We start from the raw sequence: 21,642 nt of genomic DNA on the forward strand, positions 1-21,642 counted from the left end.
CGGTCCGGGAAGATTCCACGTGCCATGGAGCGGCTGGGCCCGTGAGCCATGGCCGCTGAGCCTGCGCGTCCGGAGCCTGTGCTCCGCAACGGGAGAGGCCGCAGCAGTGAGAGGCCCGCATACCGGAAAAAAAAAAAAAAAAAAAAAGAAATACAAGAAAAACCAGTAAAGTACCAGCTCTTAAGATTATCATCTCATAAAAGGCCAGAATGACGATTTTCCTAGTGTAATCCAAAGTTTAGAATGACTTTAGCCGTTCTTTTTTCCATCCTGCGTACTCTTAGCTTTGTTCTCGCTCAACATCATCAGTTGAAAGTTTCTCTTTTTCATTATATAGTGATACTCAAAGAACAGGGACTCTGTCCGACTTCATTTATGACTCCCCAGCACAGGGTGCAGCCAATGTTCTCAGATAAACACAGTGGGTGTTTAAATACTGACAGTAACGACACCCTGGCCTATAAAAGTCATTAAGTGTAAGGATTCCTGCTGTCAACATGACTATTTGTTAAAGTTGGTGTATTTTAAAAGTCAAAGTATTCTGCAGCATGTTTAAAACACTACAAAATTATTTCTTGAAGTCAAACACAGAGAAGGACACGGGGCAGCTCTGCCACCTCCGAGGGAGCCTGGGTTCGCCTCACTGGCCAACACCGACGGTTAACAGCAGCACGTTTCCGTTCCAACGAGGCATTGCTGTGGCTTTCACGGTTTACTCTTTTTTTTTTTTTTTTTTACGGTTTACTCTTTTAAAGAGTCTTTTCAAAACTGAAAAATGCAAACCAACCACCAGGAAAGCGAAACTCCGTCGTACTGCAGCCCTGTGTGTCCGTCTGTCCGGCGCACGCAGGCAAGGCAGGTGTGAGGCCTCCCTCCCAGTCCCTTCTCTCAGGCGGCTCCAGTTCAGCTTGGCAGCTGCACACAGAAGGCAAATCCAACAGGGGCTCCCATCGCCTCACAGGGCTAAAGCGATTATAGCTGTAAATTACACCTCAAGAGGAGTTTATAAATTTGATAAACGCATAAACTGTTCTCGCCGAGTCAATGCAGGGCTTGGAGACTGACCTCAATTCTTACAGTGACAAGAAAGACGACTCCATCCACTTAAAAGTCTGTGTTCTGTGACCAGCCCCCAGGGCCTCTCTCAGAAATCAGTCTGAGAGGGGCCATCAGGAGGCTGAAAAACGAAAGTGGTTTTGGTGGTTGAAGGAGTCGGCTCTCATCATGTGCAGCTCTGGCAGAATCACCAGAAGGCAGGAAGTCACTGGCCAAATGCTACTACTTTCTTTGGTTGATTCTACCTTGAATCCTTCAGCTAAAATCTGACACTGAAATATACATAAAATGCTAAACGTTTATTTTCGTACTTTTCAGAGGGACAGTGGAGAGGAACAGCTGAGTTCACATGCTGCCTCCATCATCTACCAGCTATGTGACCTCATCTGCAAAATGGGGATAATCATAGTATCCTCCTCACAGAATTACTGCTTTACATGAACTAATATATGTAAAGCCCTTAGAATATTGTCTGAAACATAGCAACCACTGAGGGTTAAATTCTTATTATTTCATATTAAGGATAATTTTTTCTTAAAAGAAAAACTAATAGCAGCTGAATCCTTTCAAAGACTTGCCTTGATTTTGTTTTGTTTCGTTTTCTGGGCTCAGCTCAATAGCAGGCAGTACAAAGAAAAAAATCTTTTTCAAAGAACAGGAATCTCATTCAGAAACTTGTCTTCAAATAAGTCTGTTCTAAACTCAGAAGATCTTTATAACAACTCAATTTCAAACCTAAAACAATCCTGTTCCAAAAAAGGTGAATTTTTACCCTAATTCTTTAAAAAAAAAAAAAAAAAAAAAAAACCAACCACAAAAACCCCTCAATCCTTAATAAAGTAGTAATGAGTCATAAGAAAAAATTCACTACAAAATTTTCATTTAATGGTTAAGCAAAATAAAATAGGACCAGGGAAAAAACACCTTATACAGCATTATTATTATTATTTTTCCAGTACGCGGGCCTCTCACCGCTGTGGCTTCTCCCGTTGCGGAGCACAGGCTCTGGACGCACAGGCTCAGCGGCCATGGTGCAGGGGCCTAGCCACTCCACGGCATGTGGGATCTTCCCGGACCGGGGCACGAACCCGTGTCCCCTGCATCGGCAGGCGGACTCTCAACCACTGCGCCACCAGGGAAGCCCTATACAGCATTATTAAATTCAGACATTTCTGGGTCCTAAAGATAAGCCTGTCATGAAAATTATGAAATTCTGTATAGGTGCTATAAAATAATGAAATTATCTGATACTGTACACAAAACCTGATAACATACATAATGGAAAGTTTTACTAACAAAGATCCCAGAGTTTAATTAAATACTTAAAAGAAAAACATACATGCTACCATTAATACCCCTATCCAGGAAAAGCTTACATAAGAATTACAAGTTTTAAATGGGCAATATAGCTTATTTTTAACTTAGAAAAGATGCAGAAGTGTCAGTCTTTAAGCAAGGATATATTAAAGGGCTCAACAAGTGACCCTAAAAGTTTACTTAGAAATACAGAGATAGGTAATTAAAATAAATTGTGCAAACATATATTACATCAATCTGTACAAATTATAAATTCAGGGATGCATTAGCACTGTATTCAGTGCAATCAAAACATTATCAGTTACTCTCACTGCTACTAATGCTCGTGCTCATAAGTGAAATGTGTTGTAAAATCGGGCAGAATGGGCTGGACAGAGCCTATCGTGTGCTCCTAGGATGAATAAGCAGTCCGTAATTAGCCCATCAGGTTAAGTGCAAGCATTAATGGGCCCTTCCTAAAGTCTAGCTTGACATCTTTCTCCAAACATGGCCAAGAAGAAAGTTCCATTAGCAATATTAATACAAGCTTAGTTGATCATTTTCATTCAATTAACTTCTTTCAATTAAATAGATAGCTTGACAAAAGCAGTGATAAAAGACCTAAAGGGACAGCTGATGACTCGAACTGAACATTAGCGTGCGAGAGGTCGCTAGTATTAAACGGACTGTAAATCTAGCATTCAATTTGGAAAATGCATTTCTTCTGCTCTCACTCCTTTAATGAGCGATTTTAGCTGACTAGATGTGTTTGCTGCAGAAATTTCATGGGAAGTCAAGCACCCTTTTTCTTTTCTTTTTTTCTGCCCCAGTAGTTCTATTCTCAGTGGTGGTGGTTTCCTGCCAACATTCCAGCCACAGTAACTCATAACTTCTCTTTCTGCATGGTTAAAAATGAAGATATTTTAAAATAATTTATATTCAACTTGCATCAAGTTAATGATCTTATTCTACCTTTGTTACTCAATTTCTTAGAAGATTAAATACATAAAATCTGTAAGAGATTTTTTAGTGAAAAATAAAACTGAAAACATTAAAAAAATTTTAACTATACATCACCTTGTCATTGGAAGTACCTGGGGCGATTTATAAAAGATACATGTAACAATGTAGAAACAAGGCTTTAGAAGGAGGCAAATGGAAAATGAAAATGACTTTTCTTCAAAGTTTTTCAAACTAACAGTTGTGCCTGAAACAAACCTTATTTCTGTTCTTCTAAAGACCTGCACATCATTTCACCTCAGTAAGCAAAGCTCTTCATACACTCGTTACCTTAAACAGCTGGATCCACCGTTTCTGCTCCATCTGTATACACTGCTGCATTTCAGAATTAGTGGTAACGCCAATACTCTGAAAGGCTATAATATATTCTTCTCGAACTTCTGGTTTTGTTTCTGGATAAGCCAACTTGATGATCCCTAAGCATGCATCTCGAAGGCACCGAGACAGCATTATCAGCTCTTCTAAAGTGAAAGGCATCATTGATGATTGTCTCTGACCTACAACTGGAAAACATAAACCAAGTTTCTATCACATTTGGGTTTCTTTTTCATTTCTTAACACACTGAAAGACTTAAAAGGCTTAAAACTTTTCTATCACCTATGAAAATGGACAGGCCATGAGGCCAGCAACAAACCAATTCCTCAAAATTCTTACCTTCTATGGGATCACCGAAGAATTCATTATCATGTATGGAAATCAGTGAATGACTAAACAAGGAGCTGAAAAGGTAAAAGAGTGGGATGATTCTACTAGAATCTTCAAAAGACATAGGAGAACCCCTTGATATCACCTGAAGCAATGGTACCATAGACCTAGAATTGGGAAAAAGGAGGAAAAAAACACAATGATTTAGTTTGGGAACAAATTAAGACATGACATCAGACAAATATAATCAGGGAAAATAACGTTTACATTAGCAACTAAACTACTTCCAGGGGAGGCAAAGTCATTCTAACAATACAGGTTAACAAATAACATAAATTAAAGAACAGGACACCAAGCCACCACTCTTTATTAATGTTCCTGCTACTATCTTCAACTGGATAAGCTTAGTAATTTGAGAGCGAACCAGTGGTCCCAAGGTTCACCGGAAGAACAGAGAGTAAGTAACGCCACTCTTAAAGACACACACTTTACTTTTATGCTGAAAACCACGCCCTTTCCCCTCTACAAAGGCAGATGGGTCTGGTCTCATGAAAAATTTATCCAGCCACTTACATTTAGGAACATTCAAAACAGTTAAATGTTGAGCCCAAATTAGAACCTTCAGGTTGTCTCCCCTTTAGATACTGGGCCTTGTTTCCACCTACCAGCCCCGTAACTGTTACGAGGAGTCCCGAGACCGCCTGGCGCAGCTCTAAAGCGAGCTGGTCTCTTTCCCCTCCCAAGAGCTGCCAGCTATCACGTTTACTTCTCCCTCCTGGTTAAATGCGTTTCCTTCTCTCGCTGAACACTCAGCTCCCAGAGGCTCCCCGTGAGCTCCTCCCCAGCGATAAAGCCCCGCGGCCTCTCCAGTATGTCCGGGCGGTCCTGGGTTCACAGACCTTGTGGGCAAGATCGATCTCTCATCTTCCTCCATCCGCACCTGCACCTCGAACATCAATTTTCCCCAAACCAGTTATCTAGGAGGCGACATGTGATGAGGAGTCACGGCCGCAAATTCCCCAGGGGCCGGCCCACCACTGCCCCAAGTCACATGGGCGAGCAGAGCAGGAGGTGAGGCCTGCCTGAGGCGCTGTCCTCACTGGGGGTTTTGGTCAGCTCGGATGAGCCACGTGGAGCTCTAGGGTGTCCACGGGGCACAGTTCAGGGGACAGCATGCCACCACCGGGGCTGGAGCGCAGGGCCCGGCTGTGCAGCCTGGGTGCAGCTCCCGCCAAGGAGCAGCACACTCGGGCCTGTGTCCCACGCTGAGAGAAAGCCATCCATGCAAAGTAAAAGTGCAGTGAGGGCAGACACAGAGGGACAAGCACGCCGTCTTCCCCCCTCGCCAACTTGGGGACCACAGAAAAAGGCTGTGTGCCTGGGGCATCGCACAGCAGTGGCCAAGTCCCAAGAGGACAGAAGCCCCCATCTTCCCCAGGTCGCCCCCACCAAGCCTAGCCCTGTGCCATCCACACAGCAGAACAAAAGGGTAAGGTCATTTGTTTTGCTGATACTGGTAAAACTAATAGTTTGTATCTTTTAGTTCCCTTGTCACTAACAGCAGAAGTACAAAAACAGTGGATAATACTGACAAACAAACACTATTTAGGGGGACATGGCACAGGTGGAGTTAAGCAGCTGCAATGTGGAGAAAGTACTTCCTGAATCTAAGGGGACAACAAAGCCGCTCTCAGCTGCGACCCGTCAATAGTCCTCGGGTCTAAATTCAGCATCGGCGTCAGTTATGCACGTATATGTCAGGACGCATAAAACTCTTACACTGCTTCCCTAAGAAAAGATTAGGGCTGGGCTTCCCTAGTGGCGCAGTGGTTGAGAGTCCGCCTGCCGATGCAAGGGACACGGGTTCGTGCCCCGGTCCGGGAAGATCCCACATGCCGCGGAGCGGCTGGGCCCGTGAGCCATGGCCGCTGAGCCTGCGCGTCCGGAGCCTGTGCTCCGCAACGGGAGAGGCCACAACAGAGAGGGGCCCGCGTACCGCAAAAAAAAAAAAAAAAGATTAGGGCACTTATGCAACATTAGTTTATTTGTTCTCTTTAACCCCCTGTGAGGTAAGCAGAAGGAAGCAACCACGTTCACGCCAATGGCAGGAAGCGCGACCGGCAAGAAGGGTCAGCTGGGGCCTGGGGCCTCACCCAGCTGGGACTGGAATGAAACATGCCTCCTGATTCTGCTGACTGCTCCTGCCATCAACACTGACTCAGATACTCCTCTCAACACAGGTCAAAGACTTCTGTGCAAATAAAAAGTCCGCAATTTACTGTAATGAAAGGAAAGACACCGATTCGTGACGCAGAGAGTTGGCTGGCTTAGGGGCACCGACGAGACCTCGGACAAACGCTCACCTCTGTACACACCCTCAGAACAGGGGTTTCCACAGGGGGCCGGGCAACTGCCCCCCTCCCCCTGAAGTGAAAGAGCTTCTCGTCATCTCTAGAAGCTTCTAGTGAATGCATTCTTGCCTTGAAAGGCTTTAAGAGGGCCACTGTAAGTACTACTAACCACTGGAGCCAATGTGAAAAGGAATGGGCAGGATATTCTCAAAACAGGCCCTAGTGAGTTAAAGACAATAACCGAACCACACCAGCCTCACCACGCAGGCCCGTGGCAGGGCAAAACACCCTCAGGTTAGGTTTTGGTAAAGGAGGCCTATCAGAAAACAGAAACCAGCTGCCCAGACTCTCCTTCAGCTTTACCTGCATCCCCATCACCGAGGGGCCACAGCTCCGGGCTTCTAACCCAGGCCCCGAAGCCAAGCCCCAGGGCTGGGGCCGAGAAGTCTACACTTCGACACGCTCCTCTCAAGAGCCTTACGCTCCCTGAAGCTCAGGAGCCCCAGCTGCGTAAGTCCCGCTAGGAAACCACTGATATCTTCAAGTTACGCTTCACGCCATTTTCAGGAAAATCACGCATTTCATCTTAATTTTATTCCAATAATAAATATGATCAGATACACATTAGGAATGTGTTAATACACTGTAAGCTTCTTGAGGGGGACCTTATTTTAATAAATTAAATCACAAAGAAATTCATTCTCAAATGAGCTTTTAAGAAATAATGAGTTTTTAAAAATTTGTATACCTTCACTAACTTATAATATTAGTAATTTAATATAATCAATACTATCTCATTTTTTTTTCACACGCCATGACTCCATCTCCTCACCAGGAGGCAAATGCCATAGACAAACAGGCAATCATCAGGCAGAGCCCGGGCGGGACCGCTGCTGCTAAGCTGAGACACTTGGAGATCAAGGATAATTTCCCGTTCCAGTGATCCCCAATCTTTTTTTGCCCTAAACAAAGCTGTCATTCATGAATGTCAAGGCGGGCATAGTCATAAGTGTTTGAAATACACACACACACACACACACACACACACACACACACACACACACCCCTAGAAACCTTACATCTTAATTTGAAAATCACAGGATATAAAGATACTTTCTAGACCTTCAGTTATCTCTCTCTCCTCTCTACTGCTGCCGCTCACTGTTGAGACGAGAGACATGGCTCCACCCTTCTGCGTTGCATCAGCTCCCGTGCTGTCATTCAAGACTCCTTTCAGTCATGTAAGATGCATTAAAATTACATGAAAAAAACATGAAAGTAACTCAAAGTTACGCTGTGAGCACCCTGCCCTTCCTCTAGCAGTGGGAAGAGGACTGGACCTGGGCTCCTTTGGCACAGAGCTGGCTGGGACCCACCCGAAGGTGCTGCAACGGGACCATATCGTCCTCCACACACCACAGTGACAAGCTTGAGACCCAAAGAGCACCACATGTGTACTGTGTCACAGACCAAGGGAGATTGCAGGTGGATGCACAGTGAAATGCTGGACACCCCAAACTCACCCACCAGTAAGGCTTTCTGTTTCTTGTCTCAAAAGAATATAAAATTTGTTTGAAAGAGGAAAGGAGAACTTCCCTGCTGGCGCAGTGGTTAAGAATCTGCCTGCCGATGCAGGGGACACGGGTTCGAGCCCTGGTCTGGGAAGATCCCACATGCTGCGGAGCCCCCATGCGCCACAACTACTGAGCCCGTGTGCCTAGAGTCCATGCTCTGCAACAAGAGAAGCCACAGCGATGAGAAGCCTGCGCACTGCAACGAAGGGTAGCTCCCGCTCGCCACAACTAGAGAAAGCCCACACACAGCAACGAAGACCCAACGCAGCCAAAAATAAATAAATAAGTAAATAATATTTTTATGTGTGTGTGTGTGTGTGTGTATATATATATATATATACACACACATACATATATTAAAAAAACGGAAACCCTCTTCTTTCCAAAGGCTGGCCCTAAAACAAAGAAGTGCTTTCCTTCCCAGGACAGGCTGGTTCACGGCTGCAGGCAATACGGTGCTGGCTGTGATCTCCACCGCGTGCAAGGGCACTTTAGAAGCTGAGTCTCCAGTGAACTGAGTCACACACTTCTTTTCACACTACAGTACAGAAGGACTGGCTCAGACCCCAGACAGGAGAAATTCATCATGGTAATGGCCTCCGTCCATTTACCGTGAAGGATTTTTGAATATTAAATTCTCTACATATTATGCATTCAATAAATATGTATATTAAAGATTTTAGCTTTCAAGTTACACGATTCACATAAAAAATCGAATTATTTCAACAAAAAGGTTTAGAAACCAATTTCTACAATACTTTATATGTTTTAATGTTTGTATTGGTGGTAAATTTGCTTCAAATCTATATTTTCACTATCAAAAGCAGGGAAAAGACATATGAAGCAAAGAAATTTCAAGTTTCTGATTTTCAAAACATGACTAGTTTTGTTTTCGTTTTTTTTTGGCTGTGCCACGCAACACACGGTATCGTAGCTCCCAATCAGGGATTGAACCCACGCCACCCGCAGAGGAGTCTTAACCACTGGCCATCAGGGAAGTCCCGACTAGGATTTTTAAAACAGATTTACCCTCAGATAAAGCCATACTCTTAATAATATACACAGATAAACAACTGTAAATTTAGGCATTAATTTTTTCACTTTGTGAAACTGAGACCATCTAGAATTTTTCTTCTAATATGAAATAAGCTAAGTATAAGCAGTACTTAAAAATACCTTCTTACAGTGCTTTTTATTAGATCGCCACTTTCCATGTCCTTAAGCTCAATTTCTAAGTCTGTATAACACATACCCTGTGATCATCCGTGTTGTCATAGAAGATATGAGAAACCAAAGGTGTCTCAGAAACCTGGCATTGAAGGCTAAACTGTAGAGAAGCCTAAAAAGGAACAGGGGAAATAAGAAAGAGTTAGCAAATATTCATTCAATATATTTCTTCAAAAAGAAGAAAGCTATAAACTGAAGATAATGTACAATTTAGAAAATATCTGTATTAACACCACAAATCACTTCCTTCCTACAGCAGGCTGCTTAAGGAGTACAAATGAGAACTAGTCCGTGCACCCCAACTGTGAGAGCCACTGTCTACTGTTACGGAGCTAAGCTGGCCCTGAGCTGTGCCTATGAGACCAACCCCAAAGAGAACCGGATGGGCCGTTTTCAAGCACAAGCTGAGTTTGCTGCCCCTCTGAGTACGTATCACAACACATTACTACATCACAATATTATGTATTATTACTACCAAGACACATTAAAATTTTAGAAATATTTTAATAATCTTTATATTAAATAATTTAAAAATATTTTAATATTTAACTGATTTTAACATCCCCCCTTTAAAACAAACACATAAAAATGTGTTTTTTAATGTTAACTAATATCTCAAAACTAATTTAAATCTAAAAATATATTTTAAAGGCTTTAAAGACCCCTCCTGTATAATATCAAATTGATTAAAAAGGCTAAGGAACTTTGTGGGTAACCAAGTTTAACTTTAAACTAGCTTTACTTAGTATACTGCATTTTTGTAATAGGATATAATTTTTAGTCACAAAGTTATAATCAGGAGAAAAAACCTGTGTAAAACATTTTTACACTCTTTTTTAAAGAGGGTACTATCTAGTGTAATTTTAGAAGGGCAGGAGTCAAAAATCAAATTTCAAACTTATGAGACTACATCACAGTAAAAAAGGTTTAGGATGGTAGGAAAATACGGTTTTAAGAAAGGGATGTGATCTTACTTTAGAACCATCTCAGAAGAACAAGAAGGTAGAAGGGCAAAGACAAAGCTGGTTAGCGAGCAGGACTAAAGAGCACAGAAGCTTTCACTGTGGTATTAGAGAATGCACAAGGAACGATCCTGGAATGCAAACCTGAAGATGAAAGTGTTCTGAGGACAGGATCCCGTGTTTTTAATACCCATGTATCATCTAGTCCTATCTACTTTTTATGGGATGTCTGACCCCCAAAGTTGTCACGTAGCAGCCCCCAGGCTCCTGAGGAGCTAGGAGAGAGCGCCTCTGTCTCCTCAACAGCGCGACCACCAGCCCTGGGGTCTCCTGAGACCACCCCCAGGTCCTTTCCTGAGAAATGGCCATTAATAGTAGCTGGACGATCTGACTAAATAAAAGCACTATGCAGTGTGTATCCCGATTCTCTATGGAGTTAATTACCACAGTTACTGTAAACTGTACTGAGTATAATACAAAATATTTTAATAGACTAAATTTTGCAAAAAGTGTATTAATTTAAATGCCCATAGTGGAAGAGAAAGGAATAGGGTTTAGATAAATAAGTCACTCTTCAATTTAAAAGTCTCGAATTTAATTGCTTATTTTCCTGCATTCCATCAAAAACACCAGATACGTTCTTCAGCATTAGCAATTTCTGGTCTACAACAGTGATTATGGAGTACTGGTTTTTAAAAATCCAATCCAATTTCAGTGTGGTGCATTTTGAGATGTTCAAATGGCATTAAAAGCATAATCATTTAAAAAATAGTGGAAGCATAAAAGAATATGTGAAATTTACCTAGAATCATGAATCTTAGGCTAGAAAGAATCTATTAGATCATTTAGCCCAACCACTCTTCAAGTGTCATGTAGACCAAAAGCAACCTGTTTTTATGAGAAAACGAGGGGATTGTGCTACATCAATCCTAAGGTCTTTTCCAGCTTAAAAATATGAGGATTCTACAAAAGTGAGTTATGTTTGTCACAAGTACATACTTCATAGATGGTAACAACACTATACTAATTCATTAGGTTGAGAAATTAAAACAAAAATTATTGGAGTAACAAAAAATGGTAAGAACACAATAAATCATAGGAGATCAATTAAATAAACCATGGAAAACAGAATAAAAACAAAGCTATAAAAAACATGAACATTCAACATGAAGGAATTCTAGAAGGTAGTATCTGCTTGCCTTCTTTCTCTTTAATTAAGAAATTAAGGTCTTTTAAAAGAGGGTACTATCTAGTATAATTTTACTGACACGATTTCTTAAATTTGTGTTGAATATAAATATACTAACACTTGGCACCTCAGAGGTCTGAGGAACAACGTACTGTAAGTAGGTGTTTCCTTTGCTCTTTTTTCTTTAACAACAACAACACAGGGAAAAGATCTTTAGCAACATTTCATCCCATCTTCCCAAAAATAATCAGTTAATACCTTGGAATAAACCATCCAGACACGGTGGACAGATGTAAACAAAAATGGGTTCTCCCAATACATTCTCCTACAAGACAGTTTTTCACGTACAATGTAACTAACATCTTTCCACATGAATACACATACACAGCTCTGAAACATTATTCTAATGGCTACACGTTTCATAAGTTATATTTCAAGTTAATTTTTTTCTAGTTAATTTTGAAACAACTACAGTTCCTAAATTAATCACTCAATAGGCAATAATAAAACAAATTATTAAAGCTTTTATAAATTAATAAAGGTTATTTGGGACTTTACTGCTAAAAGGTAAGGAAGTGAAGTATTCTTTACATATACTGGAATATATTAAAAATTACCCATTAAGCTTTATTTAGCTGAGACAACCCTATGAGTTAATTAGTAAAGGACTATTCAAGTTATTAAAGAGAACACAGTGGAAGACTCCCGCTCACACACAGGCAGTAAAGGTCATGACAGCAAGGCTTTCTCAGAGACTTCCTCTGTATGTAAAGGTGTCACACGTAAGAGAAATATGACAAGTCACCCACCCAAAGACCATTCTGCTCTTGCCGCACACAGTGCAAATGTGATACTTTGTGTTTTCCTGCTGAAAGTATCACTTTTTTGGCAAAAGCAATATTAAAATACACATATAAATTTCACCTGTGAATAACGCAAGACTAAAAGTAAGCTCCGAATTGCCTTACTGATAATAAAAATTTTAAGGCGTATTTCAGCTTGAAGCAACCTAAAGCATATTTTCTTCACAAACTAGGAATTAAGAGCAGAAGACAAGCTTCAGACATACAGCTGTGTTAAACTAACATCCCAGTGCTGAAACCACGACCAGGGTAAACAGACAGTTCCCTTTCCCCTGATAATTAATTTTCTTTAATTTTAAGATGAACCGATTCAAAAAACGTACCTTCCCTCATATTAGTTTAAACTAAAATGGGAGGAAGCAGCATTCGCCACCTTAGATGCCTCCTTGATATCCTTCCCTTTTACTTCTTTCAAGAAAACTTGAAAAAACTTTTAAACAGCCTGTGTGTATATAATGTTTTTTCCAAGTTCACTCGTATTTCCTGTGGACTGTCATCCTCAAAAGTTTAGAAAATTCTTAGAAGTTTCAAAACTCACTACAAATTATATTCCTAAATTTGACTAAAGCAGGCCTGCTTTATTAATTTGATGCCTCTAACAATAACTACTGCCAATTCATTTATAATCTATATGATTTCAAGATAGGCAATAATAAAGTCATTGTGTTGAAATGTCAAAAAGCTCACAAATTTTATCTGACTTTCCTAAGAATGCAAATTATAGCAATAGCTGCTTAAATCTATTGTTTATACCAAAAATATCACTGATAATAAAAGCAAGCATGAAACCCTAGGCAAAAATAATAATAGTTTCTCTGTAGGTACATTCTCAGTATTTTTTCTAAAATACTATAAAAATTTGTTTACAAAAACATGAACAGTATGTAGTACTCCTGGAATACCCATGTAACACAAATTTGCATTTTTCTCCGCTGAAGTCATTTGCACAATCATTCTATCTCAAATGATTGAAGATATGAACTTACAAACAAAGAGGTAAGGGGGTACTCATTTTCACATTTACTTAATAGTGCTTAGAAAACAGATGAGGAAGCGGCTATACGCTCCCAGGGCACACAACTGTCCAAATCACAATGATTAATAACACAAGACACAATTAAGCTGGCTCATTCTATTAATTTTTGGTAGAAAAATCAAGCACCTGATACAATAAAACTGATTCTGATGGCTTACCATATGAGGTATGAACAAGAGAACTAGAGGAAAATTGTAACACCAACCTTTCCGATCCTTAAAACACTACCTTTAAAATTCCATTTCAAAGTCTCTAGATGTTAATGAAACAGAAGAGCCAAGCCCCAAAGAATAGCTCATCCACCCACCTGAAGTGTAAACCCAAACTCCTTAAAATCAACTTTTAAGGGAGTACCTACCGTAAAATGAAAATTTCACTAGAAGCTGTAATTACAGGCGAAATCTCAGGATATAAACTCAGGAGGGTTTCTGAAAGATGATCACCTGTGCATGACTCTAAGCGACAATTCAGCCAAGAAAAGACAAGGAGGAGGGCAGAGGCACTCTGGACAGACACCAGCACAGGCAAAAGGAGAGAGGCATGAAATACCTTGGAGGCATAAAAAATAGCAAGAAAACGGAAGTAATGAAGCGTGGCTGGGGCAAAAAGCCCTAATTTTATGGCTGGAAACGGAGTCAGAGGGGTAACCAAACACTGGATTAGGAGAGGGCGCTGCACAGCACCAGGCAAGGAGATGCGAGTGCTGTCCTGAGCCAAAGGGATTCAAGCAAGAGGGTGAAATAACGTGGGTTACATTTCTGACAATTCAGTCTGGCAACACAACACAAAGTACGCAGCACTCACATACCACGGTGACAATGCATACAGGGAACTACGGAGAGAGCCTAAACTCGCAGGCAACGCTGTCCACCAGAACTTTCTGTGATGGTGGAACTGGTCCACACTGTGCTACCCAACGTGGCAGCCACGGGCCACACATGCCTACTGGGCACTTGAAATGTGGCTGGTGTGACTGAGGAACTGGGTTTGTACCTTTATGTAATTCTAGTTAATTTAAAGTGACACTGCAGGCCCAGCGTGGCCCCCAGGGTTAGGGGAAAGACGCGGAATTCAATTTCAGGCAGCAGGAAAGGAGCGTGAGGACGGCCCCTGCTAATCAGTGGCTGCATGGGAGTCTGGAGCTCCGGGAAGCAGGTGAAGCCGCCTGTGTGGACGAGATCACCCAGAGAATCCTCTGAGCAGAAAGGAACTGAGGAACTGAACAGGAAGAGAAGTCTAAGGGTTAGGAAACACTGTAACAGAGACAAAGAAGAAGCCACAGAAAGCACTGAGAAGGAGAAGCCTGTGACGACAAGGAAATTCTCGAGAATCCCGTGGCTTAAGCAAAAGGGTTTCAAGCAGAGGGACGAGGACGAGGGGCAGACGGGCGCAGGGGCCCCGGCAGCAGCGGGAGGCCCCAGGGGACCGGGCGGCAGCGCGCAGCGAGTGAGGCCCTCGTCCAGCGTGGGCAACACTTCCTAACAGCACGGATCCGCCCAACACAACACCAGAGCCCTGCCCGCTAAGCCTGATTCCGAGTCAGCCAGGGGTAAAGCTGAGCGCCTGCCCACAGGCTGTCCTCAAGGGTCTACTTAAATATCCCACTTTCTAGGCTTAGTTCTCTAGATACTGGGACAGTGCCTGCCTTTTTCTCCCCTCCCACAATACAACCAGTTAATATTTATTCATATTTAAAATTAGTGAATATGAATTTTTAATCCAAAAATTTATTCAGATTTCCAAGTTCAATGGTAAGATTTACAAATTTTCTTTCATAAAAGGAGACGGCAGTCCATTGCTTAATTTTTAAAAATTAAAATAATTCACATAATCCAAAGCTCAAACCATATTAAAAAGTACATGGTTCAAAGTCCATCCTCTCCTCCTCCCTCAACCTCCCCAGCGGAACCAGACGTGTGAGTAATCGCTTCTATGAATTTCTTGTGAACGCTTCCAAGTTTCTTTATGCAAATACACATTCTTACTTTTTCCACCTTTCAGACACAGGAGATATTCACTGCTCTATATCTTCCTTTTTTTTACTTAAACATATATCTTAGAAATCTTTCCATATCAATGTAGGAAGGGCCTCCAAATTCCTTTATACATCCTGACAATCAATGTTAAACAGAAATTAAAACCTCAAATTCCAACCCTGAAAATAAGAGGGACTAATATGAGCCTGGGAAGAGTTGAGAGTGAGCTATCAGCCTAGGAATTTACTAATCATCTTTTAAACACCTTAAAAAAAGTTGCAAGTAGTTAAAATCTACAAGTTAAAATAAGCCTATTTGCTCTTTGATGAGCTATGAAAAACATTCTAAATACTCAAAACCTAATATATTTAGGCCATAAATAAAATTCCTGGAGTACTTTCTTAGAGGAAATAGGTGCTGTACTCATAAAATCAAGGCTACATATAAAGCTCCTTTACCATTAAACACCTTGTGGAAGCGGTTCACCGGTAAACCCCAGGCCAGGGCAGCGACGCATCAAACCCAGTCATTACCACCCAGAGCAATGGACTTTGTGCTCCAATAAAAGCAAGGGGCCTAGTTCAGCTGCAAGATCCTCAGATCTCACATCCTGCTCTGACGCAATTAGCCCCCAGAGAGCTAATCGCCTAACCCCGGGCTTGCAGTTTCCCGGCATCTTGCTGCGTCCGACGCTAATAAACACCAGCGAGCGCGGACAGCACCTCATTAGTCGGCTGCCTTAGTGTTTACAAGGCAGCTGCAGGTGATGCGCTCCCTGCATACAGCCCGTTTCAAAGAACGCTTTCCTAGCAAAAGAAACAGCTCTTTTCATGTTACGGGATAGCATTTTACAAACAGAGGGGCTCTGTCTGGTCGCACAGGACTCAGGCACCCACGCGCATCACAGAGGGTGGCCCCTCAGTTCCTAGTGGAACCACTACACTCGGGCTCACTGCGCTCCTCTGAGCATTGTTCTGTTAAATTCTAGGAAACTGCTCAACTATCACTCAAAATAGAGGGAAAAAATATCAATAGTTTAAGGTTACTGTCACATTCATCAGCCACATTTAAATTCCTATGTTTCTTGTCCGTCTCAAAAGTTCATTTCAAAGTTTTGAAAAACAAAAATTTTTCAGGTACCAAAGTAAACTGTCAAGGGCACTCTGACCAAAAGAGTGCTATGAAAAAGCCTAGAGAGACAAGTAATACGTTGGTTCTATCATCCAGGCACGAGTCAGACTCTTTAAAGGGGTGGCCAGGACTAAGCTCCCCTCACCCCAGACAGCACACAAGAGGACCTTCCTGGATTGGTTAACATGTCAAAGACCAGGGAAAGGACTTAAACAGTATTAGCTGGTTTAGAAAAGAAAAACAAACAAACGTTCATTTTCCATGACACTGGCTGGAGGGAGCGCATGGCCAGCAGAGGGAGGAGAGCCCGCCGGGGACCGAGGCACCCACGCCCAGGAGACTTGCCTGGCCTTGGGTACCATGACTCGGTGCTGCACCATGAGTGTATGGCAGATGGCCGCCATCAGTGTGAAGGCCTCCTCGCTGGCTGAGTCCCTCCAGACCAGGTTTAACAGGGTGTTGGTCTGCTGTTTCGTATCCAACTTTTTCAGACATTCCTCGGTTATGTACGGTACTGACAGTCTACCATCCTCCTAAAACACACCAGATGGGTTAGTCTGAGTTAACCATGTTCTATTAGAACTCAGCTCAACACTACAAAGATAATGTAAAATCTTATTTTCCTTCAACTGAAAACATAAGAAAGGCGTTACCTAAAAATTATCCACATCACAACGAACATATCAATATCTCTACCAAGTCCCCCGTGAAAGTAAGCTGAAATCCTCTGGAGACCCTAAGTCATTACCCATGGTAGGTGCCAATTTTGCCCAGCATGACAACACAGAACTGTGAACACTCAGTCTGTGCTTTAATGTGACAGTATGTTTAGTCCTTACAATTTAAGAAAAATTTAATTCATATTTTTCAGATTGCATTATACTAAGCACACATGTGTGAAAATGTATTACCATCTGATAAAACTTTCATTTTAAATTATCTAAGATACCACAGTTTAAGCAAAATCGTCAGAATATTAAAGAACTTAAAAAGCATCAAATGAAATACATAGACCTGTTATTTTACAGCTTAGCGTCCCTAGAATATCTGACTCAACGACTAAAAGCTGAGCTAATACTCGATGCAGTTTACCTATTTGGGATATTAACCAAAGATACATACTTTTTTCGTATATGTACATATATATGAGTATATAAAAATGACTATATATACAACACTGGGTGTTACTGACTGTACTGTTTGGAAACCTGGATGAATATAATTTATGTAACTTACAACAATCTACCAAATAAAACTGTATTAGAGGTGTATCTAATATATATATATATATATCTCTTCACTTAAGATACAAATCGCATTTTGTACGGGCACACCTGGGAGATACTGCAGGTTTGGTTCCAGACCGCAATAAAGCAAACGTGGAAATAAAGTAATTCACATGAATTTCCTGGTTTCCCAGTGCATATGAAAGTTATGTTTACACTCTGTCGTAGCCTATTAAATACATAATGCAATAGCATTACGTCTTTTAAAAAAACAATGTACACACCTTAATTTAAAAATGCCTTATTGCTAAGAAATGCTCACCATCACCTGCCAACAAACAACCGCCAAAAACCTTCAATGTGTAAGAAGTGGATCATCTGAGAAGTGCAATAAAATGAGGTGTGCCCGTACAAATAAAATTTAAATTTCAGATTCTCTGTCTTCTAAAAACAGAAGTTTTATCTACATCTCATCTACAGGATCCCACTTTTTTTGACCATACAATAAAATTCACACTTTTTGGTGTGCAGTTCTGAGTTTTGACAGATGCAAGAGTTCCAGCACCCACCAAAACTCTGTTTTGTCTCTTTGTAATCAACCCTGTCCTGGTCTAAGCCCTGGCAACCACTCATCTGTTTCCCCCTGACCTCCTGTTATGGCTTTTTCATCTCTGCTAAGGGAGCCCTGTGCCCTTTCACTCAACCCCCCAGCTCCCACCCCACACAGCACGAGTCACTCTCAAGTGTACGGCTCCTGGGACTAGACTCGGCTCGGCATTAACCAAAGAGAAATTTCCTAACCAAAAAAATATATATCTAAAACCTAGTACAGCCACACCTCAAGCCATTTCCATTGTGTAATTAAGAGAAAAAGACGTCAGTGGCAGGCAAATTGTGCGTATAAGTGACATAAAGCTTTTTATTCCTTGAAAATGCACAGTAAACAACGCTCGGTGAGAAGTGGGAGATAATATGTGACACTGTTCGTAAAATGAATTTAAAAACCAATCATAGTATTTATCATCTATAAAATTTGCGAAAATTGACAAAAGATGTTGTGTGCTGTTCACAAGCCAGGGTAAGAAGAAACTGAACCTTATTTTTTCTTCTAGGGGCTGAGGAGGAGGAGGAAAGGGACTGACTGTTAATGGATTTGGGGTTTCTCTGTGGAGTGATGAAGATGCTCTAAAATTAGACAGTGGGGACGGCTGCACCGTTATGTTACTATACGAAAAGTCACTGGATTGTGTATTACTCTAAAAGGGTGAATTTTGGAACTTCCCTGGCATCCCAGTGGTTAGGACTCTGCACTTCCACTGCAGGGGGCACAGGTTCAATTCCCGGTTGGGGAACTAAGATGCCACATGCCGTGCAGCCAAAAAAAAAAAACAATATTTTTTAAAATAAAGAGATAAAAATAAAAATATATTTAAAAAATAAAAATAAAAGGGTGAATTTTATGGTGAAGTGTATCTCAATAAAGTTATTTTTAAAAAATTCTTTACAAAAAGAAAAAGTAGAACAGTGCCTGACACACAGTAGGTGCGCTTCCTGAGAACTACAGCAGCTTAACCCTTTAACCCAATCATTTCACTCCTAGGAACTATGTCCTAGTAATGATCGAACTAATATACAGGATGACCTATTTTACATTAAAAAACCAAACACAAAACCATGTGTCTCCACATAACCTTGTACAGACGTAAGGAAAAGGTATGGAAGAGCTCGTGTCCAATCACGAGGACAGCTCTCTCTGGGGAAGGGCACGATGGCAGTGTAGGTGAGGGGCCCTTATCTCTACAGCTGAAGGCTTTACAATAAGAATGTCTTGATGTATTACTTATATAACTAGAAATAAGGACGGACACAAGCTTTTGACTTCCGACGTCACATGAAGCTGGGCTCGGACGCACAGGACCCGGGAGCTTACTGGAGCACTTGTCTGCGTGTCTGTCTCTCCACTCTCATCTTCAGAGTCACTGGCTGAATCCTGACAGCTTGTGTTGGCAGGTGAAACCGGCAACCGAGAAAGGAGGGTCTGGAGGACGCTCAAATACACTAGCAGTCCCTCCTCAGACAGGGTCCCTTTGTAAAACAATCAGTTACAACCGTTAATTAAAAGGGATCAAAAAGAAACTGGAAAACTCAGGTTCACATTTTTCCTGTACTCAGGGAGGCATTTCTGACCAGGACTTATATAGATGTGTGCATTAAAATATACTAGAGGAAGATACCAAAATTCTACAATAGGCACATGAGCAGTTTAGCATGAATGGGGAAAACATCCCCGCACTCCCAGGAGTTCTCCCGTTCAACTCAAAAATTCTTCTTAATCTGTGTGGCCTTATAATATGTATTTAAAGCAGACTTTTTCATTGTGCCTGGAAACCTTCCCCAGGGACACTGCCCAGGCCACAGTCCTTCAGCAAATACACCCTTCCAGAAATCCCTACCCCAGAGGCCACCTCGACAACGGGACACCCGCCACCACACCCCCTGCTCTTACGCGCCAATACCACCTCCATGTGAGTTCGCGTAAGACACATCTTGCATGTCATACCCAAATAATTTTCACCAACAGTTAAAACAAAGTAGAAGAGCCACGGCGCTCCACCACTGGTCTTGGAGCGTGGACCCTCTATGGACAACAGTGCATTCAGGAAGGGCTCATAGGGGAAGACGGTCTGCACGTCAGCCAAGGCAGGAATGACAAAGTGGAAGACCTGCTCCGTGAAGGGGGCTGCCAGGACCTCCTTCGTGAAGGCTGTGAAAACTTGTTGCCTTAAAAAGAAAAATGGAAGCTTTTAATAAAACCAAAACACACTGTTCACAAAATCATTGATTCAAATCACTGGTCACAAAATACCTTCCTAATAATGTTAAGCTTTCAGTATCAACTAGATTACCCTGAACTTCATGTTGTGTCTTTCCTATAAAAAAAACTCGGCCGTGTTTTTGCTAACTTTTGATAGCTACTAGAAAGCAAGAAAATAACCAGGTCATCAGAATTATAAATTTATGTTAGGGTGCAGGACAGACAGAAAAAGTACATTTTTCTTTAAACTGAGTCACACTAATAAAGCAAAAATTTGACTTTCAAGTCTATATTTAACAGGGCATCCTATGTCAAAGTTATTGTTGGATACAGACGATCTTGTGAAATTACAAAATCAATAAATTGATTCCATTCTCACCTTGCACCTTCTGGACAGGAGTTGTAAGTAAAGTGCAATGGTTTTAAAACATTCTCTAGCAATATTTTTGCTATAGGAACTCGAGATAAATCAGAATATTCAATACTTGATGGAAGTTTGCTGTTAATTAACAAATAGAGAGATCTATAATACCCTAAAAGAAAAGAAAAACATATTTATAATTTGTATCAATTCATACCTTTGCTTATAAGGAGGGGAAAAAAAACTTGTCAATTTTTAAATGCTTTTTACAAATCTCCACAGGTACAACTTCAAGCTAACTTTTCTTCAAGTTTTCATTAAGAAAACCTTTAGGTACCCATGTAGCTTGAAGTGATGCATAAAGTCCACGTACCCACTACCCAGCACCAACAATTATCAACTACAGCCAGTCATCTATGCCTCCACTCATTTGGAAGCAAATCCAAGATATAATTATCTCAGTATATCATCAAAGGACTTTATTTTTCTTAAAACTACCATCGTCACAGCTAAAATAAATTAGTAATAATTCTTCAATACCACAAATACCTATCAGTGTTCAAGTCTCCAATTGACTCATGTTATAAATTTTATTTAACTAGTTTGCCTGCATCAGGATCCAAGTAAATCCCATACATTGTGATTTTTTAAATGTCTCTTAAGCATCCTTCAAGTAATTAAGTCGTTCTGTGGTTTTTTAAACAATATCACGTTGAACCCAGGACTTTAACCCCGGGGTAGACTTGCACCCGTCGCAGCTGTTCTCCTTGCTGATACTCGTGATCATCATCGTACTGCTGATGGGCTGCAGTCAGGTGAGCATCTCTGCTTCCTGATGGGACAAGATGGCCCAGTCTCACCTTCCCATCTCCCAATCAGGACCAGGGACTCTTAAATCCCTTTTAAAGGAAAG

The 21,642-nt window shown here is 41.4% G+C and overlaps 1 protein-coding gene across 2 annotated transcripts in view; it reads right to left on the reverse strand.

The window, feature by feature from the left end:
* Positions 1-21,642, reverse strand: part of UBE3C (ubiquitin protein ligase E3C) — a 117,722-nt gene that overhangs the window by 54,485 nt on the left and 41,595 nt on the right. For both annotated transcript variants that reach the window (XM_030854353.2, XM_030854352.2), the window contains exons 7-13: positions 20,748-20,901; positions 20,114-20,334; positions 19,484-19,638; positions 16,673-16,860; positions 9,196-9,282; positions 4,028-4,185; positions 3,643-3,875 (exon numbers count right to left, since the gene is read on the reverse strand). In XM_030854353.2, the coding sequence (XP_030710213.2) occupies positions 3,643-3,875; positions 4,028-4,185; positions 9,196-9,282; positions 16,673-16,860; positions 19,484-19,638; positions 20,114-20,334; positions 20,748-20,901 (1,196 nt within the window). The remainder of the gene's footprint in view (positions 1-3,642; positions 3,876-4,027; positions 4,186-9,195; positions 9,283-16,672; positions 16,861-19,483; positions 19,639-20,113; positions 20,335-20,747; positions 20,902-21,642) is intronic.

Source organism: Globicephala melas, chromosome 9 (genome assembly GCF_963455315.2).
Source record: "Globicephala melas chromosome 9, mGloMel1.2, whole genome shotgun sequence".
NCBI lineage: Eukaryota > Metazoa > Chordata > Mammalia > Artiodactyla > Delphinidae > Globicephala > Globicephala melas.